The sequence below is a fragment of the Eleutherodactylus coqui genome, chromosome 6 (assembly GCF_035609145.1).
Source record: "Eleutherodactylus coqui strain aEleCoq1 chromosome 6, aEleCoq1.hap1, whole genome shotgun sequence".
Lineage (NCBI taxonomy): Eukaryota > Metazoa > Chordata > Amphibia > Anura > Eleutherodactylidae > Eleutherodactylus > Eleutherodactylus coqui.
Genome location: NC_089842.1, coordinates 203,301,735 through 203,322,375, shown reverse-complemented (window position 1 = coordinate 203,322,375; position 20,641 = coordinate 203,301,735). Strand labels below are relative to the sequence as shown.

The 20,641-nt window shown below is 48.5% G+C and overlaps 1 protein-coding gene across 3 annotated transcripts in view; it reads left to right on the top strand.

Annotated features, from left to right (window-relative positions):
• The first annotated feature begins 238 nt into the window (after positions 1-238).
• Positions 239-20,641, top strand: part of PACS2 (phosphofurin acidic cluster sorting protein 2) — a 143,900-nt gene continuing 123,497 nt past the window's right edge. For all 3 annotated transcript variants that reach the window (XM_066608618.1, XM_066608620.1, XM_066608617.1), the window contains exon 1: positions 239-446. In XM_066608618.1, the coding sequence (XP_066464715.1) occupies positions 337-446 (110 nt within the window). In that variant the 5' untranslated portion in view covers positions 239-336. The remainder of the gene's footprint in view (positions 447-20,641) is intronic.

The window sequence follows — 20,641 nt, the reverse complement described above, 5'->3', positions numbered from 1 at the left end:
GCCTCGGATAATAATAGCCGTGAACTTGCCGCAGCCAATCACAAGCCGTACCGGGAGCGCGCTGCGGTGGGCGTGGCTTACCGTCCCCGCACTATATTGTTTACTGCTCGCTGCCCGCGTTGTTAATAAAGCATGTGTTATTCAAAACTGACAAAAAAAGGTATTTGGTGGGAGCAGCTTGCGGGCGCGGGCACGGAGCGGCGGGGACGCGCCTGAGGAGGGCGAGGAGTGGAGTGGAGTGGAGTGGAGGGGAGAGGAGAGAGATGTGACCGGAGGAGCCGCTTGTGTCCTCCGCCCTGAGGCAGGCAACATCCTTCTGCTGCACGGGAGGAGACGATGGCGGATAAGGGGAGGTTGAGCTTCCCGGGGCCGCTGAACAGGCCGGTGCCCATGAACTTGTTCGCCACTTGGGAGATAGATGGTTCCAGTCCCAGCTGTATTCCCAGGTGAGCGCAGGATGGCGCTGTAGTTCCGCTGGGGGAGGCGGTCATGTGACAGGGGGCACATAGTTTCTCTGGGGTCCCTGCGGACGAGTAGATGGGGCTTATTAGCATGTTTACATGTTGGCTGCCTCCTTAGGGGTCTGTATAGAATCTCCCCTGTATGGAGGCTCCAAATCCAGGGGGTCACTGAGGGTCCGTGTAGCCCTGCTGCCCTGACAATAATGTCCGTCCGTGCCGCCAGTTCATACCGCAGATCCGTTGCTGGTCGTTCCTATAAGTGAGACGCACGGGCGGTATTTACCGGGACGAAACGGTGAGGATTGTGTTTATACATGGACTGGCACATGGAAAGCCAGCGATGGGGGGAAAGAAAAAGTAGTGACCCCATCAGCTGCTTGTCTGCAAAAATCCGCAATGAAATTGCCTTCAAGCGCGCACAAAAGTGCAGTAAAATGCGTAAAAAAACTAGTTTTTCTTTATCCGCTCGTGTAAGAGGGGCCTTATGGGGGGGAGGGATTGTATTGGGGTGCAGAAGTCTCGATTCGTGATATAACGCTGCAGATAACGCTTATCTGGCGAGGGCTGAGGGATCCTCTGTGTGTGTGCGCTTTCTGGCGAGGGCTGAGGGATCTTCGGGGCTTGCATGCTTTCTGGCGTGGACAGGAGGATCACGGGCGCTCTTTCCGGCATGGGCAGAGGGATCCTCGGGATACGGGCGCGCTTTCCGGCGTGGGCAGAGGGATCCTCGGGATACGGGCGCGCTTTCCGGCGTGGGCAGAGGGATCCTCGGGATACGGGCGCGCTTTCTGGCGTGGGCAGAGGGATCCTCGGGATACGGGCGCGGGCAGAGGGATCCTCGGGATACGGGCGCGGGCAGAGGGATCCTCGGGATACGGGCGCGGGCAGAGGGATCCTCGGGATACGGGCGCGGGCAGAGGGATCCTCGGGATACGGGCGCGGGCAGAGGGATCCTCGGGATACGGGCGCGGGCAGAGGGATCCTCGGGATACGGGCGCGGGCAGAGGGATCCTCGGGATACGGGCGCGGGCAGAGGGATCCTCGGGATACGGGCGCGGGCAGAGGGATCCTCGGGACACGGGCGCGTTTTCCGGCGTGGGATCCTCGGGACACGGGCGCGCTTTCCGGCGTGGGATCCTCGGGACACGGGCGCGCTTTCCGGCGTGGGATCCTCGGGACACGGGCGCGCTTTCCGGCGTGGGATCCTCGGGACACGGGCGCGCTTTCCGGCGTGGGATCCTCGGGACACGGGCGCGCTTTCCGGCGTGGGATCCTCGGGACACGGGCGCGCTTTCCGGCGTGGGATCCTCGGGACACGGGCGCGCTTTCCGGCGTGGGATCCTCGGGACACGGGCGCGCTTTCCGGCGTGGGATCCTCGGGACACGGGCGCGCTTTCCGGCGTGGGATCCTCGGGACACGGGCGCGCTTTCCGGCGTGGGATCCTCGGGACACGGGCGCGCTTTCCGGCGTGGGATCCTCGGGACACGGGCGCGCTTTCCGGCGTGGGATCCTCGGGACACGGGCGCGCTTTCCGGCGTGGGATCCTCGGGACACGGGCGCGCTTTCCGGCGTGGGATCCTCGGGACACGGGCGCGCTTTCCGGCGTGGGATCCTCGGGACACGGGCGCGCTTTCCGGCGTGGGATCCTCGGGACACGGGCGCGCTTTCCGGCGTGGGATCCTCGGGACACGGGCGCGCTTTCCGGCGTGGGATCTTCGGGACACGGGCGCGCTTTCCGGCGTGGGATCTTCGGGACACGGGCGCGCTTTCCGGCGTGGGATCTTCGGGACACGGGCGCGCTTTCCGGCGTGGGATCTTCGGGACACGGGCGCGCTTTCCGGCGTGGGATCTTCGGGACACGGGCGCGCTTTCCGGCGTGGGATCCTCGGGACACGGGCGCGCTTTCCGGCGTGGGCAGAGGGATCCTCGGGACACGGGCGCGCCTTCCGGCGTGGGCAGAGGGATCCTCGGGGTACGGGCGCGCCTTCCGGCGTGGGCAGAGGGATCCTCGGGGTACGGGCGCGCCTTCCGGCGTGGGCAGAGGGATCCTCGGGGTACGGGCGCGCTCTCCGGCGTGGGCAGAGGGATCCTCGCGGGCGCACCTTCTGCCATAGGCAGAGGGATCCTCGCGGGCGCACCTTCTGCCATAGGCAGAGGGATCCTCGCGGGCGCATACAGGGGCATCCTCGGAGCAAGGGCTCGGTTTCCGGCGTGGGCAGGGGCATCCTCTGAGCACGGGCATGCTTTCTGGCAGGATCCTCGGGGGCGGGCACGATTTCCGGCTTGTGCAGGGGGATATACAGGGTGTGGGCACAATTTCCGGCGTGAGCAGGGGGATCTACGGGGCGTCTGGTATTGGCAGAGGGATCAGCGCGCTCGTGTTACAGCGTGTGACTGCGATCTGCTGGGAAGAGCTGACAAGGTTTTTAGTAATGTGTCTTGTGATGGAACTTGTGACAGTGAAGATATTTAAGTTACTATATTAGTAAAATGTGTCAGTATTTATGTTTTGAACACCATGTGACGTGTTGTCATAGCGATCTGTCACCTGAAACCCCCACAGATCGATGGATCTCGTGGACTTTGGGATCTGCTTCACCCAAACCAGTGAAATTTCTGGAGCCTCATTCATGTTACTCTATCACTGCCTGAGAGGGGCGCACTAACTCCACCGCCGCGCCGTCTAGCAGTTTGACGAGGTCTGACATCAGCGGGTTGTTTTCCCATTAATGGTGAGAAGTCCTTTCAGAAGTTACCGGCTCTCATATTCCCATCAGTGTGTTACTTCCAGCAGTATGGCGCTCCTCCACATTTTGCTGCGGCTGTCTGTGCATTTTCCCGGGTCCTGGATTAGACATAGAGGTCCGCTAGCATGGCCACTAGGGTCATCAGAATTTTTGCACATGCAAATCGCGGGGCGTGCAACGTGCAGTATCCATGCGCTTTCCATTAGTTGCGCCCCAGTTTCCCAGCCGCGAACTGCATCCGGCTGTGTAAATCTGTAGAGAGCTCACTAGAGATTAGTTGGGGGGGGGGGGGGGGGGGAGCAGCCGCATGTAAGTATCATGGGGATTATTAATGATCGGACATGGATCACAGCTGGCTGTTTGGCTTATGTGAGCACAGGTATAAATACCCAGGAGAGAGGATTATGGGAGGACACGAGGATATGAAGCTGTGTGGGATCTGCTCATCTTGAGTGTGTAGTGATGTGACTTAAGAAGTTTTCCAGTAGTTTGGGATAGTTCCTCTGTTCTGTATTGCTGCAGGCTGAGCCATGACATTAAAGGGACTTGACAAGTTGAGTTTGCTGCGGCGACTTATCAGCACTGTGGAAAGCATTCTTTAGAGTCTCTACAGGTAGAGATGACAGACGGGACTGTAGCCGCGATCCTTCCTGCCAGCCGCCCACTGACGGGTTATTCTAGTCATGGGATAGGAGTGACGGTAGTTCTGCGTGGCTTTCACACTCCCGTGCCGCGCCACTGACCTGCTTGAGCGGAGTGATTGTTAGACTATAGTTGGAGATTATGATGGATCTTATTATAAATGTTATTGTATAGTAAAATGTTCTATTAACTATATGAATTCTCTCCACACTTCTATCATCTCTGCTTGCAGTCATTGAATATGAAGCTTAAAGTGACCCTCCAGTCCCGAGACCAGAGGCTGGTTAATTACTTGTTGTTCTGTGCTGATCTCTCTCCGATCGCACACTAAAATCTTCTGACTACTTAACACTACCAACCTTCTGCTGCAAATCAGCCCTGTGTGAACCCAGCCTTAACCCCTTAAGGACGAAGCGTGTTAAATATACGACACTTGGTCCTGGGCTTTAATCCTGCCCGATAGCAGATGTATAGCGTGGGATTAAAGCCTCTGCTTCTGCATTTAAGCAGGAGCAGGTTGGGTCCTCAGCTGTCAGACACAGCTAAGGTTCCGGAGGAGAAGGGAGAAACTGTTTTTAAGCTCTTTTGTCTTCTCTTTTCCCGGGTACATAGTGCAAGTTATGCTTCTACTTTTTGTTGAGCCCTATGTGACCCGGTGATCCTGCGATCCTTTAAGGTGCAAAACAGCTTGGTCCTGAAGGTATTAAGTGACTTTTAATCTACTTATGTGCTCTCTTATTGGTCAGCACTGCTCACGTGATGAGCGCTAGCTGATCTGAGGGCAATGTGTTAGGTAGTTAGAAAATTACTGCCAACACCTTAAAACTGGGCCAGGAACTGTCCGATCGGAGGAACAGGGTATACTCCACCCCTACCCCTTACCCTCATGACAGAGTATTTCCTGGGACCAGAGGGTCACTGTAAAGGGGGTCTGTCAGATGGTTTATGACTGCTTTACCAGTAACCATGCCTGGTGGGTGTCACCAGGGGTTTTGTTGCTGCACATGGTAAGCATTGCACTGCCGGCGCTCACAGGCCTACTGTACAGGGATGCAGCGCCAGCCAGGGGATTTATGATGCCAACAGTGATGTAGTGCAGCGTAGGCGACATTGTTCAGGATTTGCCTAAAGGGGTTGTGTGAGTTTTGTGTCAAAGGGGTGGTCCCATTTCAATGTTTCATGGCTGAGATGACAAACCTGCAACTGCCTCTTGACCGCCTCACCGGATGCTGTGGAAACTGCCGAGGTGGCATCTTTACACACTTTCTGTAACTCTCATTGAAGTGAATGGGCATTACGGGAGCAGCACGGTGCAGTGTTTTCCATAACTTCCACGTCTAGAAACGGCGTAGTGTGCCACCTTGGCTGTTCCTGTAACACCCGGTGAGGTGGGTAGGAAAATGCCACGGGTTTCTTATCTCGGCCATGAAACACTGGGCTTTAAGTCTTGCCACAGGTAGGGCGTAATAGGCAAACCTCCATGGCTGTTGCGATGAGTGAACAGCCGCCTGCAGTTTCCTCCCTTTGTCAGGCCATTTAATAGCTGCAGTCAGAATTAAGTGGCATCTAATTGGTTAACAGCCGACATTGGAGTTATCCCTGATCACGGCCGACTGTGAGACTGCAGACCCTCGCCACGCATGGAGTGAACTCTGCATTTGAGCCTGCATTATGCCAATCCACACAGGGTAAAATTAGTCTGTTTTTTACGGCTTTTATCCTATTGATGGCAGTCACTGGAAAAATACAGGATTTAGAACATAACTTTTACTATTATAGAATTAAGTGCAAATAAAAGCAGATAAAGCTCCATTCATGGATGCAAAAGTATGTAAAAGTTATGCAAAAATAGTATCGCCCTATTAACCTACATCGCCTTGCTTGTCCAATAGGGCAATCGCCCTGACAAGAACGGCACCATACAGGAACGTCTTATATGAAGGCTAAAGGTAGTTGACCGTGATTAGAAAAAAATTCTTGCGGTTCAGCCCCATTTACCTGAAGTAGTGCTTTTTTTTAATCCAAGTACCTTTCTGTTCTTTGTTTTACATAAATCTAGTATGTCGTCACTGTCAAACTGTAATGTCAGATAGGAAGGTGGTATGAGTCAGTTTCAATAACTTTTCCCCCCACTACATTGCCCTTTCTACATAAAGTCTGAGAACCTAAAGGTCAGAAAGTCATATATCATATAGTATTTTGTATTGAGGTCAGCTTTTCAGACCTGCAAATCCTTGTTAATTCGGGTGAAGATAGAAACACCCTTGATCAGCAGACAGATCCTTGGATCAACATTCTTCTTCATTTGCCCAAATCTATGTACACAGTATGTGCTGCTAGCAGCTCCAGTGTGAGTTCATTAACCCCCTGGTTCTGAGGCTGATCCTGATCCTAAGCCGTGCCATCAGGTCCAAACGCAGCGCTGCTTTATTCCATGTTCCCTTGGCATGAATCTTCCATAAGCAGATCTGTTGTGGATTTTTCAGAAAATCCATGGCAGACATCCAAAGCTAAAACCGTGGATGTGCCAGAGGATCTGCACTTGGGATTTGCCCAACTGTAATTTAATGGAGCTAATCCACAGCTTTTCCTTGTTGAATCTGGAGCAGCAACGAACATGCTTTGGATTATAAAGTTCAGGCCATTCCCTTTTCATGCTGTTTTACAGAGTTTAGTGAGTAGAGGATGCAGTGGCCCATTCACTTGTATTACTGGTGGAACATCAGCAGATTCTGTCAGAATTTAGGTGGCGGATCCGTGCCTAAATCCTGGTATTCTGCATGTCAAAATATGGGAATAGGGTAGCCTGTAGTGTCGGAGAACTTTTTTGTCTGAATGGAAGGCACATTTCAGGTTTTATGTAATAGGGTATGCTGATTTCAAAAACCAAAACATTTTTTTTTTTCCGGTTTTCAGAGAATTTTTTTCGTCTTGATTTTTGAAATCTGCATACTCGATTACATAAAACCTGAAATGTGCCTTCCATTCAGACAAAAAAGGTCTCCGACACTACAGGCTAGTGTACATTAGGTAAAAAAAAAAAAAGGTTGGTACTGTGTTAGCCAGTAGAGGAAAATGTGCTTGTTCCCAGCAAGAGAAACCAAGTAATCTTGTAGATATGATACCTTTTAATGGTTAACAAAAATACATAATGTTATTAAGCGCTTTCCAACCTACTTTGGGTTCTTCCTCAAGCATAATGGAATAGATCCGAAGACTCATACATACAAAAAGGCAGACATGGTGTGATTAATTTCCACTTAAGGCCGCCTGCAGACGAGCGGGTCGGATCCGGTGGCGAGAATTCTCGCCGCGGGACCCGACCCAGCGCCTGCAGAGACGAGCGTGTACTCACCCGCGCCCGGCGGCCCCGGCTCTTTCATGTGCCGGCTGCCGGGCAGCCAGCGCATATGCAGACCGGAGCCGGCGGCCGGTTGAGTGACGTATCTGTGCGAGGCCCGCACAAAAATAGGACATGCCGCAGTTTGTTTGCCGTGCGACATTTCGCGCAGCCAAACCGCGTCCGTCTGCATAGGAGTGCGTATTGTAATGCACTCCTATGCAGACTTTCAGTGGCGGAAATCCCGCCCGTGTGCAGGCGGCCTAAAACAATACCACAACAGGATGAGTAGAGAAGTATACTTAATTAGTCCACTGATAAGGGATGTGAAAGTTTTGTGGTCTCTAAATTGGTGTTAAGGCTGATTTAGACATAACGATTTTCGCTCAAAAATCGCTCAAAGCCGTCTTTTGAGTGATAATTGTTGTGTCTAACTTCACTGACATAATGCAGTTTTCGTTAAGGAATCGCTGATCGTCCTCTTTCAGCATGCTGAAAGAGAATGATCAGCCTTAGGGCTTATTCAGACTACTGTATATCAGCCGCGTATTCACGCCGGCCGATATACGGCGCCCCTCTCTGCAGGGTGAGGAGGCTGGTAGAGCCGGGAGCAGTGCACTGAGCTCCCGCCCCCCTCCCCACCTCCTCTCCGCCCCTCGGCACTATTTGCAATGGGAGGGGCAGGACGGTGGCGCAGCTAAGTCTCGAAACTTGGCTCCCGTCCCGCTGCCTCTCATTGCAAATAGTGCTGAGGGGCGGAGAGGAGGTGGGGAGGGGGCGGGAGCTCAGTGCACTGCTACTATTGGCTGCAGTAACGTACTAGTGAGTTTCTTTGCTCCTCTCTCCCTTTGTAGTAGCTTCTTACTCCCCTCTCCATAGACTTCTGTGAGCAGTGTGAGACAACTTCTTTCCTCCCACATACACACACTTCCTTTTATGTGTTTATGCCTCTTTTACTGGAGACCAACTTCACTTGACAGACTGTGAACATAAAATTAGACAGAAGTGAGACACCTAGTGGCCCTCAATTAGAGGGATTTCTCAACACAAATGTCTCTTTAGGCTGCCTGTCCACGGGCGTTGCGATAGGCCACGGCCGATCTCCGCTGTGGCAGCCGCCTCCTGGGAGCAGGAGCCAGGAGCCTGATCTCTGCAGTGAGCCTGTCTGACAGGCTCATCACGGGAATTTGCAGCATGCTGCGATTTGCCGGTCGTGAGCGGAGAATCGCTATGATTCTCCGCTTGTGGACGGGGGCTGCACTTTCCATAGCTAAGCTATGAAAAGCGTGCACTGTGTTCCCCACTTCCAGATTATCGCTGCGGAGAACGCAATGCAAAAATGCCCATGGACAGGCAGCCCTAGGCAAATAAATGAATTTGCACTTTTGCTGGTTTTCACATTGGCTGTCACATAAGTTAGATCAAAGTGCGGTGACCATTGACGGGCCTGTTAAGATTATGTTTCAGATTACAATCACGGGTTCCATAATGGTTTGCACCCGAAAGCCTGAAAATGGGATCCACCATGTTATTCTTTTTGGTGCAAAATGCCGGAAACCACCAAAAACCAGGACCTACAGTCCTCTGTTTTAGTAGATTTCTTCTACATCTAGGAGTTGTGTCCCGTTCCCAGGAAGATGTCCGCCATAACGGATCCGCTGAACACCAGTAATGTTATGCCTCCACAGCATTGCCTATTAAATGGTAACTACTACCCATGAGTCAATATCTGACCTCTAATAGGCCTTGCAACATGATGTGGATGTAAGCCAACCACACTATCCATGTACATACAGCTCCTTCAGGGCTCTTGTGCTTAAGTACACAGTAGGGTTTTGCTTGGTTACATGAGAGGCCATTAATGTAAGTCTAAAAGGAGGAATAGTATCTCCCCCCCCCCCCCCACACACACACACACAAAACCCCTACATAATGTGAGAGGTCATGTGAAGATACCCTAACTACAAAAAAAACTGTAGTATACAAAATTGCCCCTTATTAATGCCTACAGTGTTCTTAGTGACCAGTGAAAATCATTTGGGGCCATATGTCACATGAGGTCCTCTCCCTTAGGCAGTCCCTATGGGCTATGGCCCTGAATGGACAGACAATCTGGATGGCACGTGTTGCCGGTGACCGTTCTCTTAACACATTAAAGAAGTCCCGTGGGCTCTGCTCTCCTGAATAATTTGGTAGTACAACCTCCAGCTAAGGAGGCGCTCAGCTACCCTGCACAGTCCTGCAGGCATATTTCTGTTTTCAGCCGCACTTAAGCAGCGCTGCTGATTAGAGCCACCTGATTGGCTCTTCAGCACCACGTGACTACACAGCGTGCACGCGGATTGCCTTCAGCAGCCGTGCACTACACACTACAGTTAAGCAGCACAGGGCTAGGTTTAGGGTTAGGTTTAGGGTTACCTAACCCTATACCTATACCTAAACCCAACCCAACCCTAAACCTATACCTAACCCTAAAACTAACCCTAAACCCTAACCCCGTGCTGCTTATGTGTAGTGTGTAGTGCACGGCTGCTTAACTGTAGTGTGTAGTGCACACAGCTGCTGAAGGCAATCCGCGTGCACGCTGTGTAGTCACATGGTGCCGAAGAGCCAATCAGGTGGCTCTAATCAGCAGCGCTGCTTAAGTGCGGCTGAAAACAGTAATATGCGCCCTGGAGGGATGTGCCGGTACCCATCATGCTAGTTGCTTTCTAGTTTCTAACCCATTCCACTTCTATCTGCAGCATCTATCCATATACAACTGACAGCCTACTGCTAATACGTGGGTTGTCAACTGAATGATCGACAATTGCTATATTGATGACTACGAAAGGAAAAGTACTTACAACTAGTAAGGTTGGGTATCAGTGACCACATGCATCAGCCACCAATGGGAACATGAGCCTGCCAATACTGCTGGCAAGATCATTCGGCTATTGGGTGGGCAGGGTTTTGGATACAGGTGGATACCCAGTCCTCTTGCTGCTCTCAATATGTCGGACTGAAGGATCTTCTAACTTCTCTATGTGAAAAGTCTCTGTGATTTATTTTTTTCTGCAATAAAACTTCTCCGATGTTTGTCGGTTCTGCTGATACAGAAGGGACTTTCTCAGTGATTTTTCTAAGTAAATGGTAAATAGCTGTAGAGGCGCCTGATGGTTCTGTACAGGTGTTACTGTTTATTGCGTAACAAACAGCTGCGGAGTTTTCAAGCTCTTCCTTTGTTATTTATGGCTTCTTATATCCAGCGCCCATATGCCTATAATGCAGAGCCCTGTCCATCAGCAGCGGGGAGGCAAAGAGAGCATTGACTAGAAGCGCCTGTGCCCGCTGCCATAAGATTGCATTAGATGATGCAATCCTATGCGCACAGCCGCGATTTAGCTGCGTAAAAACACGCGCGGAAAACAAATCGCGGCATGTTCTATTTCACTGGTGACGGGCCGGCTCCACTCTGCGCATGCGCCGGCAGCCGGTGCATAGCCGAGATGGGGGATGACGAGAGCAGGTGACCCACAGGTCTCTGTGGGGGCATGGGTCCGCATCCCGCTGCAAGAATTCTCACAGCGGGATCCGACCCGGCCATCTGCAGGCGGACTTAGGGGACTTGAACCTGTAATCTCAAGATTGCTCAGATAACACACCAAAGTACTTCAGTACTGCAGTTTACTAACATTATTCCCATCTAGGACAAGCCATGGCAACCCATCGCCCCTCTGCGATTATATACCATACAAGGTTGCATGCACCCACATCATCGCTTAGCGACGACGCAGGAGAATCTGTACTGCGATTAGCATGGCGATTCTAGTACTGCACTAATTGCGGTATCACGCTCCCATTGATTTCAATAGGACCGCCTAAACAGCAACTCGAATGCAGCGCTTTCCAGCACCCCAATTTTCAAGCGGTGTCTGTTCTATTTTCGCCCATTTAGTGCACCTCCTCAATCATCGGGTATGCTAAACTCTGCTGTCAGACACGGCTCCTTCGTCTGAAAGTGAAATCGCGGCAAAGTGCCCACATTTAAATTGCGTCTCTTACCGCAACGCATGTGTGAGGGAGGGCTTGATTGACATAGTACAGATTAAAAATCCGCCCTGCGTGTCAATCCTGCCTGGATTTATCCTTGCGGTGTGCAGCAGATTTCTTGCCCCCTGAGGGCTCGTTCACATCAGCATTTAGGATTTCCCTGAATACTGCACCGCTTGGCCAAACAGTTCCCGCTTATGACAGAAGTAAACGGCGTCAAATGGACTATGATGAGGTCCGTTGGATTTCCGGCCAGCAGTCCTCCATATTGTCGGAGTTCACATGATGGAGTACCACTGCTTGCAACGCTATTTCATCCTGTTTTCTAGCAGAAATTTGTAACAGCGGTTCAGAACGGAAGCTCCAGCACTTGTGTAAACGAGTCCTTAGTCGTTCAATAAAACCAATCTGATTGTCGCAAGATTCATCGTCTTAACAAACCCGCTTCATGCAAGGGAAGTTTAATTAAGAAGCAATTGTTGATGGTAAATTGCCAAATTTTTCTCTCTTCCTTTTAATTCTTCCATCATGCCAACTTGGCACACCGTCCCAGCTTTGTGTTTGCCCTCTAGGCAAATTTCTATGAAACCCACAAACCTCCTGTTTCTTCCTAGCTGCTTTCAATGGGAAGGAAAAATCCATGTGACATATAGAAGTGAGGCCCCTCTTATGTCCTAATTACTGGCAATCTCAGGAGTCCTTTGGGTGACTTAGAACCGTGAATTGCTGTATATCCTGTGACCTACCTATAGGCTTCCTCTAGCCGAATCTATGCCTCAACCCTGTGGTGCGGAGGGGCATGATTACGTAGGTCATTGTGACTGGTGGTTTCGTTAATGCGTCTACCGATCTGCTGGCTTGGAATACATTTAGAGCATCAACCTAAATGTTAGAATTTGTCTGAAAAAAAAAAAATTCTATTAATAATTGAAAACTTCGAGGCGAGCCTCACGCTTCCCCACTAAACTTGTGAATTATATATGAATGAGAGTGCAAAGGAGCTTTCACTAATTTAAATAGCCTCTTGCTGATCTTATAGCTTATTACTCTAAATTAGCTTAACCCTCGCACTTCTTTAACCCATTAGTGACGGAGCCACATTTTGAAAATCTGACGTGTCATAACTCCGTAAAGGTTTCGCATATCCAAGTGATTCCGACATTGTTTTTTCGCCACATGTTGTACTTCATATAGGTGGAAAAAATAGACTGATAGAATTTATGAATATTTATTAATAGTGCCAATATTGAGAAAATTTTGAAATAATTGTCTTTTTTTTTCACATTTTCAACTGTTAATTACGCAAATATGTGCAAACATACTGCACAAATTTTTGCTAAGGTATATATTTCCATCAGTTAGCTTTTATTCTGGACGCACATTTGAAAAACTTTCTTATTTTTTTTTTAACCATTTAGGAGACGTATAAATTTAACATTACTTTTCAGCATTTTGAGTTACGCTTTGTTTCCCTGCACCAAGCCAAGATTGCAAAGGCTCATAGCTGTCAGATTGATAGATACCCCACAAATGACCCCAATTTAAAAACTAGACCCCTTAATGTATTCACTGAGGGAGGTTATGAGTATTTTGAACCCACAGTGCTTTTTTCTGGAGTTAATGCAGTTTAGAAGAGAAAAAATAAAAATTTACATTTTTGAAAATATGTCATTTTAAAGACATATTTTTTTTCTATAGTGCACATGAGAATAAGGAGTGACACCCCAAAATGGATACCCCTGTTTGTCCTGTTTTAGAAATATACCCATTGTGGCCCTAATCTTATGTCTGGATGCACAATGGGGCCCTAAATGAAAGGAGTAGTCGGTGGCTTTTAGAGCAGAAATTTTCCTTGAAGGCCTTTTAGGCCCCATAGCACACATGTAGAGTTCTTGAGCGGCCAAAACCATAGAAAACCCCCACAAATGACCCCATTTTGAAGACTAGACCCCTTAATGAATTTATCTAGGGGTGTACTGCCCATTTTGACCCCACAGTTTTTGAATGAATTCAAGCAAAGCAGAAGGAAAAAATTGTAATTTTTGTTTTTTTTCGGCAATTCTGTCATTTTAAAAACGTCTTTTTTTCTTCAGCACACACATGAATGAAGAATTGCACCCCAAAATGGATACCCCTGTTTCTCCCGTGTTCAGAGACATACCCATTGTGGTCCTAATCGTATGTTTGGATGCATGAAGGGGCCCAAAATGAAAGGAGTAATCGGTGGCTTTCAGAACAGACATTTTGCATGAAGGTGATTTAGGCCTCATTGCCCACTTGTAGAGCCCTTGCGCGGCCAAAACCGTAGAGAACCCCCACAAATGACCCCATTTTGAAAACTAGACCCCTTAACGAATTCATCTAGGGGTCTACTGCGAATTTTCACCATGCAATTTTTAAATAAATATAAGCAAAGCAGTGGGAAAAAAATTACGATTTTCATTTTTTTGGCAATTGTGTCAATTTAAAAACTTTTTTTTTTTTGTACAACACACATATGAATGAAGATTTGCACCCCAAAATGGATACCCCTGTTTGTGCTGTATTCAGAAACATACCCATAGTGGCCCTAATCTACTTACAGGACACATGCCAAGGCCTATAATGGTAGGAACACCCATTGCGTTTCAGGGTACAACAACGGCTCCGATCCATCAGGGCAGCTGAATCTTTAACTTTTTAAACTTTTTTTTAAACTTTATTGCGATCGGCGCTATCCATTGGATAGCACCGATTGCAATGCCCGGGGGGGGACTACCCGCAGCCCGGGATTACAGCTCCATGCTATCGGCTACCTGCGGGCTCCGACAGCATGGAGCTTTCACGTCCAGAGCCTGAGGGGCATTAATCCTAAGAGGACGCATAATTCTACGTCCTCTAGGATTAAAGCCCACTCAGGCAGGACGTAGTTTCCCGATGAGGCCGTCACTAAGGGGTTAATCCTATTCACACAGCGCTATTTTGTACCAGTGCGTGGCGACAGTCCGGCCACGAAAAGGTCACGGTGCATACTCCAGCTCGTTCGGTGCCGCTCAAGCGCGGGGACTCTGGCAGAGTCATGAAGTACTTGATGGACAGGGTTTCATCAGCGATTTGTAGGAATACAACTGGACCGCAGATACCGCGAGAACGTCCTTCGGACAGTGCTACTCTCAGTTGTATATAACGCATGTCCCAAAGACCGGGCTATATGGAACGACTAGAGTCACACTGGAAAATAAAATGGTTACCGTTATATTCTTCACATCATTGGGCAACAACCTCTGTATTCAGTTGGTAGCCCAAAATCTGGTGACAGGCTTCCTTTAAAATATTATCTTTTAATATTTAAATGGGATGTTTGACCGCTTTAAATGATCCCTCTCTCTGATCACCAGACTAGTGTGCTCATGCATGAAACTGACCTGTGCACGATACTGCTCCATTCACACTGTAGTGCCTGACATGGTATTACAGGCAAAGTTTCCATTCACTTCAATGGGTACTTGACCTGTAATTCCAAACCAGACGCTCCAATAAGCAGAGCTGTTGGCTTCCTGCACAGATTGGATCCATGCACCAGCACACAACCCCGGGATACCACTGAATGGCAAGGGGCCCTGGGTAATAGACCCTGCCGATCCTCTGAGAATAGGCCATCAATGGCTTAAAGCTGGACAACTCCTTTTAAGCAATTATGCAAAGTGGTGATTTCCAGCCATTGAGTTGCTTGGAGCCATAATGAGTTATAGGGAATCTATATAGCTATAATGTACCTCGTTATATTCCTCTAATGTTGTACAAAGGGCTTTTATGTAAAGGCGTCATACAGTGGACATGAAGAACCTCCATACAGGCTTTCTATCTTAGACATGTATGGATAACCTTCCCTCTTGGCCACCATAAACATTAGATTGTCAGTGGGATCCACTAAGTGTAATCTAATGTGTATGGTGGTCTGTCACTATTTAGAATGCTCCTTAGGACTTTACTGTAGAGATAAACCGGGTGACCCACTGGGCTGCTGATCCTCTGTAAGGTTATAGCTCCTGTCGTCTTACACCAGAATGCACTAGATGGAATCTCCAGAGGCTTTCTGCACACACTGCAGCTATTCTAGCACTTCTCCACGGTTATCAGATACTTGGTAAGTCACCCATGACTGTAATTACATTTTTTAATAGTGCGATTGTTCTCAGTAAGAGAAACCAAGTAATCTTGTAGAGATAATACCTTGTAATGGAGAACAAAAATACATGATGTTGTGCGCTTTACAACCTACTCGGGGTTCTTCCTCAGGAATAATGGAACAAATCTAAAGACCTATTTATAGTAAAACATATACATGATCACATTTGTATTTGTTCTAACGTATATACGTATTTAGAACCAGACGTGGATCTTAATAAACACTGAAACTTGAGTGTCTAATCGGGTAGCAGAATGACCCAAGACCTCCATCTTGTCTGCTCTGTGGATATGTTTGTGCTTCTGCACTAAGCAATACTGACCACGGGGTAAATTAAGCTATGTAGTTACTAGGATATCGTTTCCCCACAAAATTACCTTCAGTTTATCTCGTACCAGTTCTTTAATTCAGTGACTTGCCTTACCGCATAACACAATGTGATTCTATACTGATTAAAGAAGTTGACCAGCCATTAACTATTCTTGGCCAACCCCCAGGATAGCTAATCAATAGTAGATTATCGGGATCTGCCACCAAAACCCCCAGTAGTTAGCGGTTTCAGCAGGAACTTTTGGCCTGGCTTGGTATTGCAGTCTAAGTTCCCATTTGAAATGAATGGGACACTGTCTGCAATACCAAGCCAGGCCACCGCAGTGGGAATGGAGCTGCCTGCTTCCTGCAGAATGTGACTTGGCGCACAAGCACACTGGTCCAGAGAACAGCTGATCTGTGGAGGGTAAGGATGAGCGAGTATACTCGCTAAGGCACTACTCGCTCGAGTAATGTGCCTCAGACGAGTATCTCCCTGCTCGTCCTTAAAGATTCGGGTGCCTGCGGGGGAGAGCGGGGGGGAACGGAGGGTAGATCTCTTTCTCCCTCTCTCCCGCCCTCTCTCCCCTGCTCCCCGCCGCGACTCACCTGTCAGCCGTGGCGGTCCCCGAATCTTTATGGACGAGCAGGGAGATACTCGGCTAAGGCACATTACTCGAGCGAGTAGTGCTTTAGCGAGTATACTCGCTCATCCTTAGTGGAGGGTCTTGGGCATCAGATCTCCACCGATGGCCTATCCTGAGAATATTCTAGGAGTAGTTTACAAATGGTCAATCCCTTTAACAAAAAACACATTTTATTGGGAAAAATGATAGAACACCAGCTCCACTCTAATATTTTTTTTGCCCATTTCTGAAATTATTTTTGATTTGTTTTGCGATTAGTTGATCTGACTCTTAATGCCCAGTGAGAGCCAGATTGAAAATATTGCTGTATATCCTGAAATACAGAATGTATCGGCATCAATTGTAATTGTAGTTTTTATTGACATTTCTGCCTCCTTCACACGGCCGTAGGTGTTTTTATGTGCACCCACCAGCACCGTAAAAATGTATACATTCCTTGATTAGCCGATCGAGGGTGCATAATGTTTGTGCAAGATGCGTGCACGTCGAACATTTTAGAAGCCCAAATCCTGGATCTAAATGGACAACTGGCAACAGTGAGAGCCAGTGACATCATGGAAAGGAGTTTGGTGCTCACTGAGCAGACACTCGCTGGGGTAGAGGTGGAGGAGGATGGTAGTACGGAAGAGCAGGGGGAGCAGGCAGCCAGCTGGGTGACAGATAGAAGGAGGGGTAGAGGGAAGAGAACTAGGAAGGCTAGTCCTGAACTGGCACAACCCAACAAGTCTGCCACATTGGCAGATGAGGGGGATGCCACTACAGAGCCAGCACCACTGCAGCACGACATGGCCTCTGAACGCCAGGGAGATGACTGCTCCAGTGAGATGGGGAAGCTAGACAGGTCCTAGTGGTGGGGGACTCCATTATAAGGGGCACAGATAGGGCAATCTGCCATGAAGACCGGGATCGTCGAACAGTGTGTTGTCTTCTTGGCGCTCGAGTTCGACTCATCGTGGATCGGATTGACATTACTGGGAGGGGCTGGTGAGGATCCAGCGGTCATGGTGCACGTTGGCACCAATGAACAAGTTAGAGGTCAATGGAGGGCCCTCAGAAATGATTTCAGGGACTTTGAGTCCAAACTATGTTACTATGTAAAAACGCACGCACAAATCTAAAGTTTGTGCGCACTTTCAGACGGCCCAGGCCCGGTGCATGTACACCAAGGCTGCAATGCCCTTGGGTGGGGAGAGACAGCTTGGCTCTGCTAAGCTGTCTTCCACCTTCCCTCCCTCTCGTCGGCTTACCTCCTTTCTCCTCCCCTCTGGCTGTTTGTAATTAGTGGGGCCGAGTTTAGCTCCACCTCCGCCCCGTCCCCTCCCATTGCAAACAGCCAGAGAGAAGGGGGAGGGAGTTTAGCAGTCGCGCTGCTAAACTCCCTCCCACCTCCCTTCTCCGGCCTCTGTCATTGACTCCTATAGGAGTCTATGCAGCGGCCGATGTATTCCGGGCAGAAAGATAGTTCTAGGACTATCTTTGCTGCCCGACGTAAAAGTGCCTGGCGCTATATTGGCCTGCCGGGTGCCTTTATGCTGCGGGAATACGTCTGTGTGATCTGATGCATTGGATTCCATATATGCTCGTGTGAATAAGCCCTTATGGGCACATTTTATACTAAGACTGCGCCTCATGCACCGTAGGAAGACGCAACGAGTTTATTAAGTAGTGCATGCCTCTTAATAAATTTGGCGCAATATTCATGCCCTTGTGTCCAGGATATTTTGAAGCTATGGCTATATCCTGAGGTAAATGCAGAAAAACTGTAGGTTGCGGAATTTGGATACTATATAAAGTTTTTTTCAGCCTCCTCCTCGCACTCACGCACATGGGAATGCGACTTGATATTCTGGAATGCAGCTTAGACAAGTGAATTCCAGCACATGGAACAAAAGACTTAAGGCTCGACCTTGCTACCTCCAATTCAATGTTCTTCCCATACTTTTGAGAAAAGTAGGATTTGTCCATCAGGTTTACAAGAAGACCCCATTGTACGTTATTTTAGAACAGTCCTAACTATAAATTCACCTAATTGAGTATTTGACTACAACTATAATCTCTTGTACATAACGTCAATGCAGTTCTGTATGCGCTAGTGATGGGATGGGTAAATACTAGATATACTGAATACTAAGATATTTGCCTTTAATTTACCTAAACCCAGCTGAAGAGGGAAAAGAAAAACGTAAGCGACTTTGCCTCCTAAGGGCACTTCCACGAATGTATTGTTACAGCGTATTCTGTGCTCTGGCTTTGTGCGTGGCGTACGCTGTAGCAATCTGCTGCTCACACGAATTGTGCAAAGTACATGTGCAAGGAAAATCGCTGCATGTTCTATTTTGGCGCGTATTACATACACACACACGCCAAGATAATGCATGGCGGTCAGCAGCGCGCAGAAAGTATGCAATGTCATTGCGTAGTCACTATGTGCCGCGCACGTGTCTCTTGTGAATTACTCTCGTCTGAGCCCGGTCTTGGTCTGGCAATGTTGGCGCACTGGCAATCATTTTATCTATCCAGAACCCTGAACGGTTTATATAGCAGAAGCAAATCTCTTTTCTTCGTATGCACAAGATAGGAGCATTATTTGGTTAAGCAGGTGTGTGCGCGCCTGAAATCAATTGTGAACCAGCATGAATTGAATGCATGTCAGTGAAGCTAGTGAAACTATTGTTCAGGTTATTTCCGGCAAAAGGGCGCTACAAAATCGCAATATCTCCGCGAGAAAACACAGCGCTATTGCACAAAACACAGATGTGGAATCGCTGTCGCCTGTGTGAAAGAGGCCTAAATTAGACTTGGGATGATGGCACTCTGGATTTGTAAGTCTTCTTTATTATTTTATCGTTGCATCCTATTGCCATTAACTTCTCTGGTATGGGGAAAAAACGGAATAGAAAAAGCAGCTGCATTATTTTTATGTCTCCTTGTATCCTGTTTTAATGGTAAAATTGCCATCCCAAAAGAGAAAACAAATACCTTCCAACAGGATGCAAAATTGTGGTTTGAAGCTAGCCTGATATGTAGAGATACGTGAGCTGTACTCTTGGTAGCCCGTCAAATGTTCAGCAGAATTCCGATATCCTCGCTCATACGTTGAGGTCTGGGTGCTGACTTGTCCATTCCAAGACATTGATCCTATTTTTGAGAATCATTCTTCAGTTGCCTTGGGCATGTGAAATTCTTTCTCATCTTCAGCTGTGTTTGATGTATGAGCTTTATTTTCCTGCATGGTGAGAGTTCATCTCTTAAAGGGGTTGTCCCGCGCCAAAATGTTTTTTTAAAAAAATTCAATAGGCCCCCCGTTCGGCGCGAGACAAACCCAATGCATGTGTTAAAAAAAACGTTTAGTACTTACCCGAATCCCCGCGCTGCGGCGACTTCTTCCTTACCTTAGCAAGATGGCCGCCGGGATCTTCACCCACGATGCACCGCGGGTCTTCTCCCATTGTGCACCGTGGGCTCTGTGCGGTCCATTGCCGATTCCAGCCTCCTGATTGGCTGGAATCGGCACACGTGACGGGGCGGAGCTACGAGGACCAGCTCTCCGGCACGAGCGGCCCCATTCACCAGGGAGAAGACCGGACTGCGCAAGCGCGTCTAATCGGGCGATTAGACGCTGAAATTAGACGGCACCATGGAGACGGGGACGCTAGCAACGGAACAGGTAAGTGAATAACTTCTGTATGGCTCATAATTAATGCACGATGTACATTACAAAGTGCATTAATATGGCCATACAGAAGTGTATAACCCCACTTGATTTCGCGGGACAACCCCTTTAAGTTGGTCTGGACGATTTTTTTTGTTTCTTAAAGGCCCCTCTGACTTCTTTTGTTCTGGTCGTTCATTGATCTAAGGCTGCTTTTACATCGGTGGGGGCTTCACGTTTACCAGGTGCTTAGCTGAAGGACATTAAAGGCCCATTTACACACCAGTTTATTATCAATCAAAATTTGTTCAAACAAACAAATTTGCTCAATAAGCTTTAAATGTTTACTCGGGCAGTCGTGCGCTGTTTGTTTATGGCTGTTTTTTTAGCCGGCATAAAAATAGTCTTAAGGCAGTTAAAAATTTGTTCCATTTCAGTGTGAATTGTTCAGTCTTTTGAGCCGCTTGACGATTTGACGGGCGTAAACAATGTACTCATTCTGTTTACCTTACATACATAATGAGTACACTGTTTACTAATAGCAGGAGAAGACAATGGAATCCTGCTGCCCAAAAAATCCCTTGCATAAACACATACCCGCCTGAGCAAACAACTCGTACTTTAGTTTACTTTAGCTAAGGA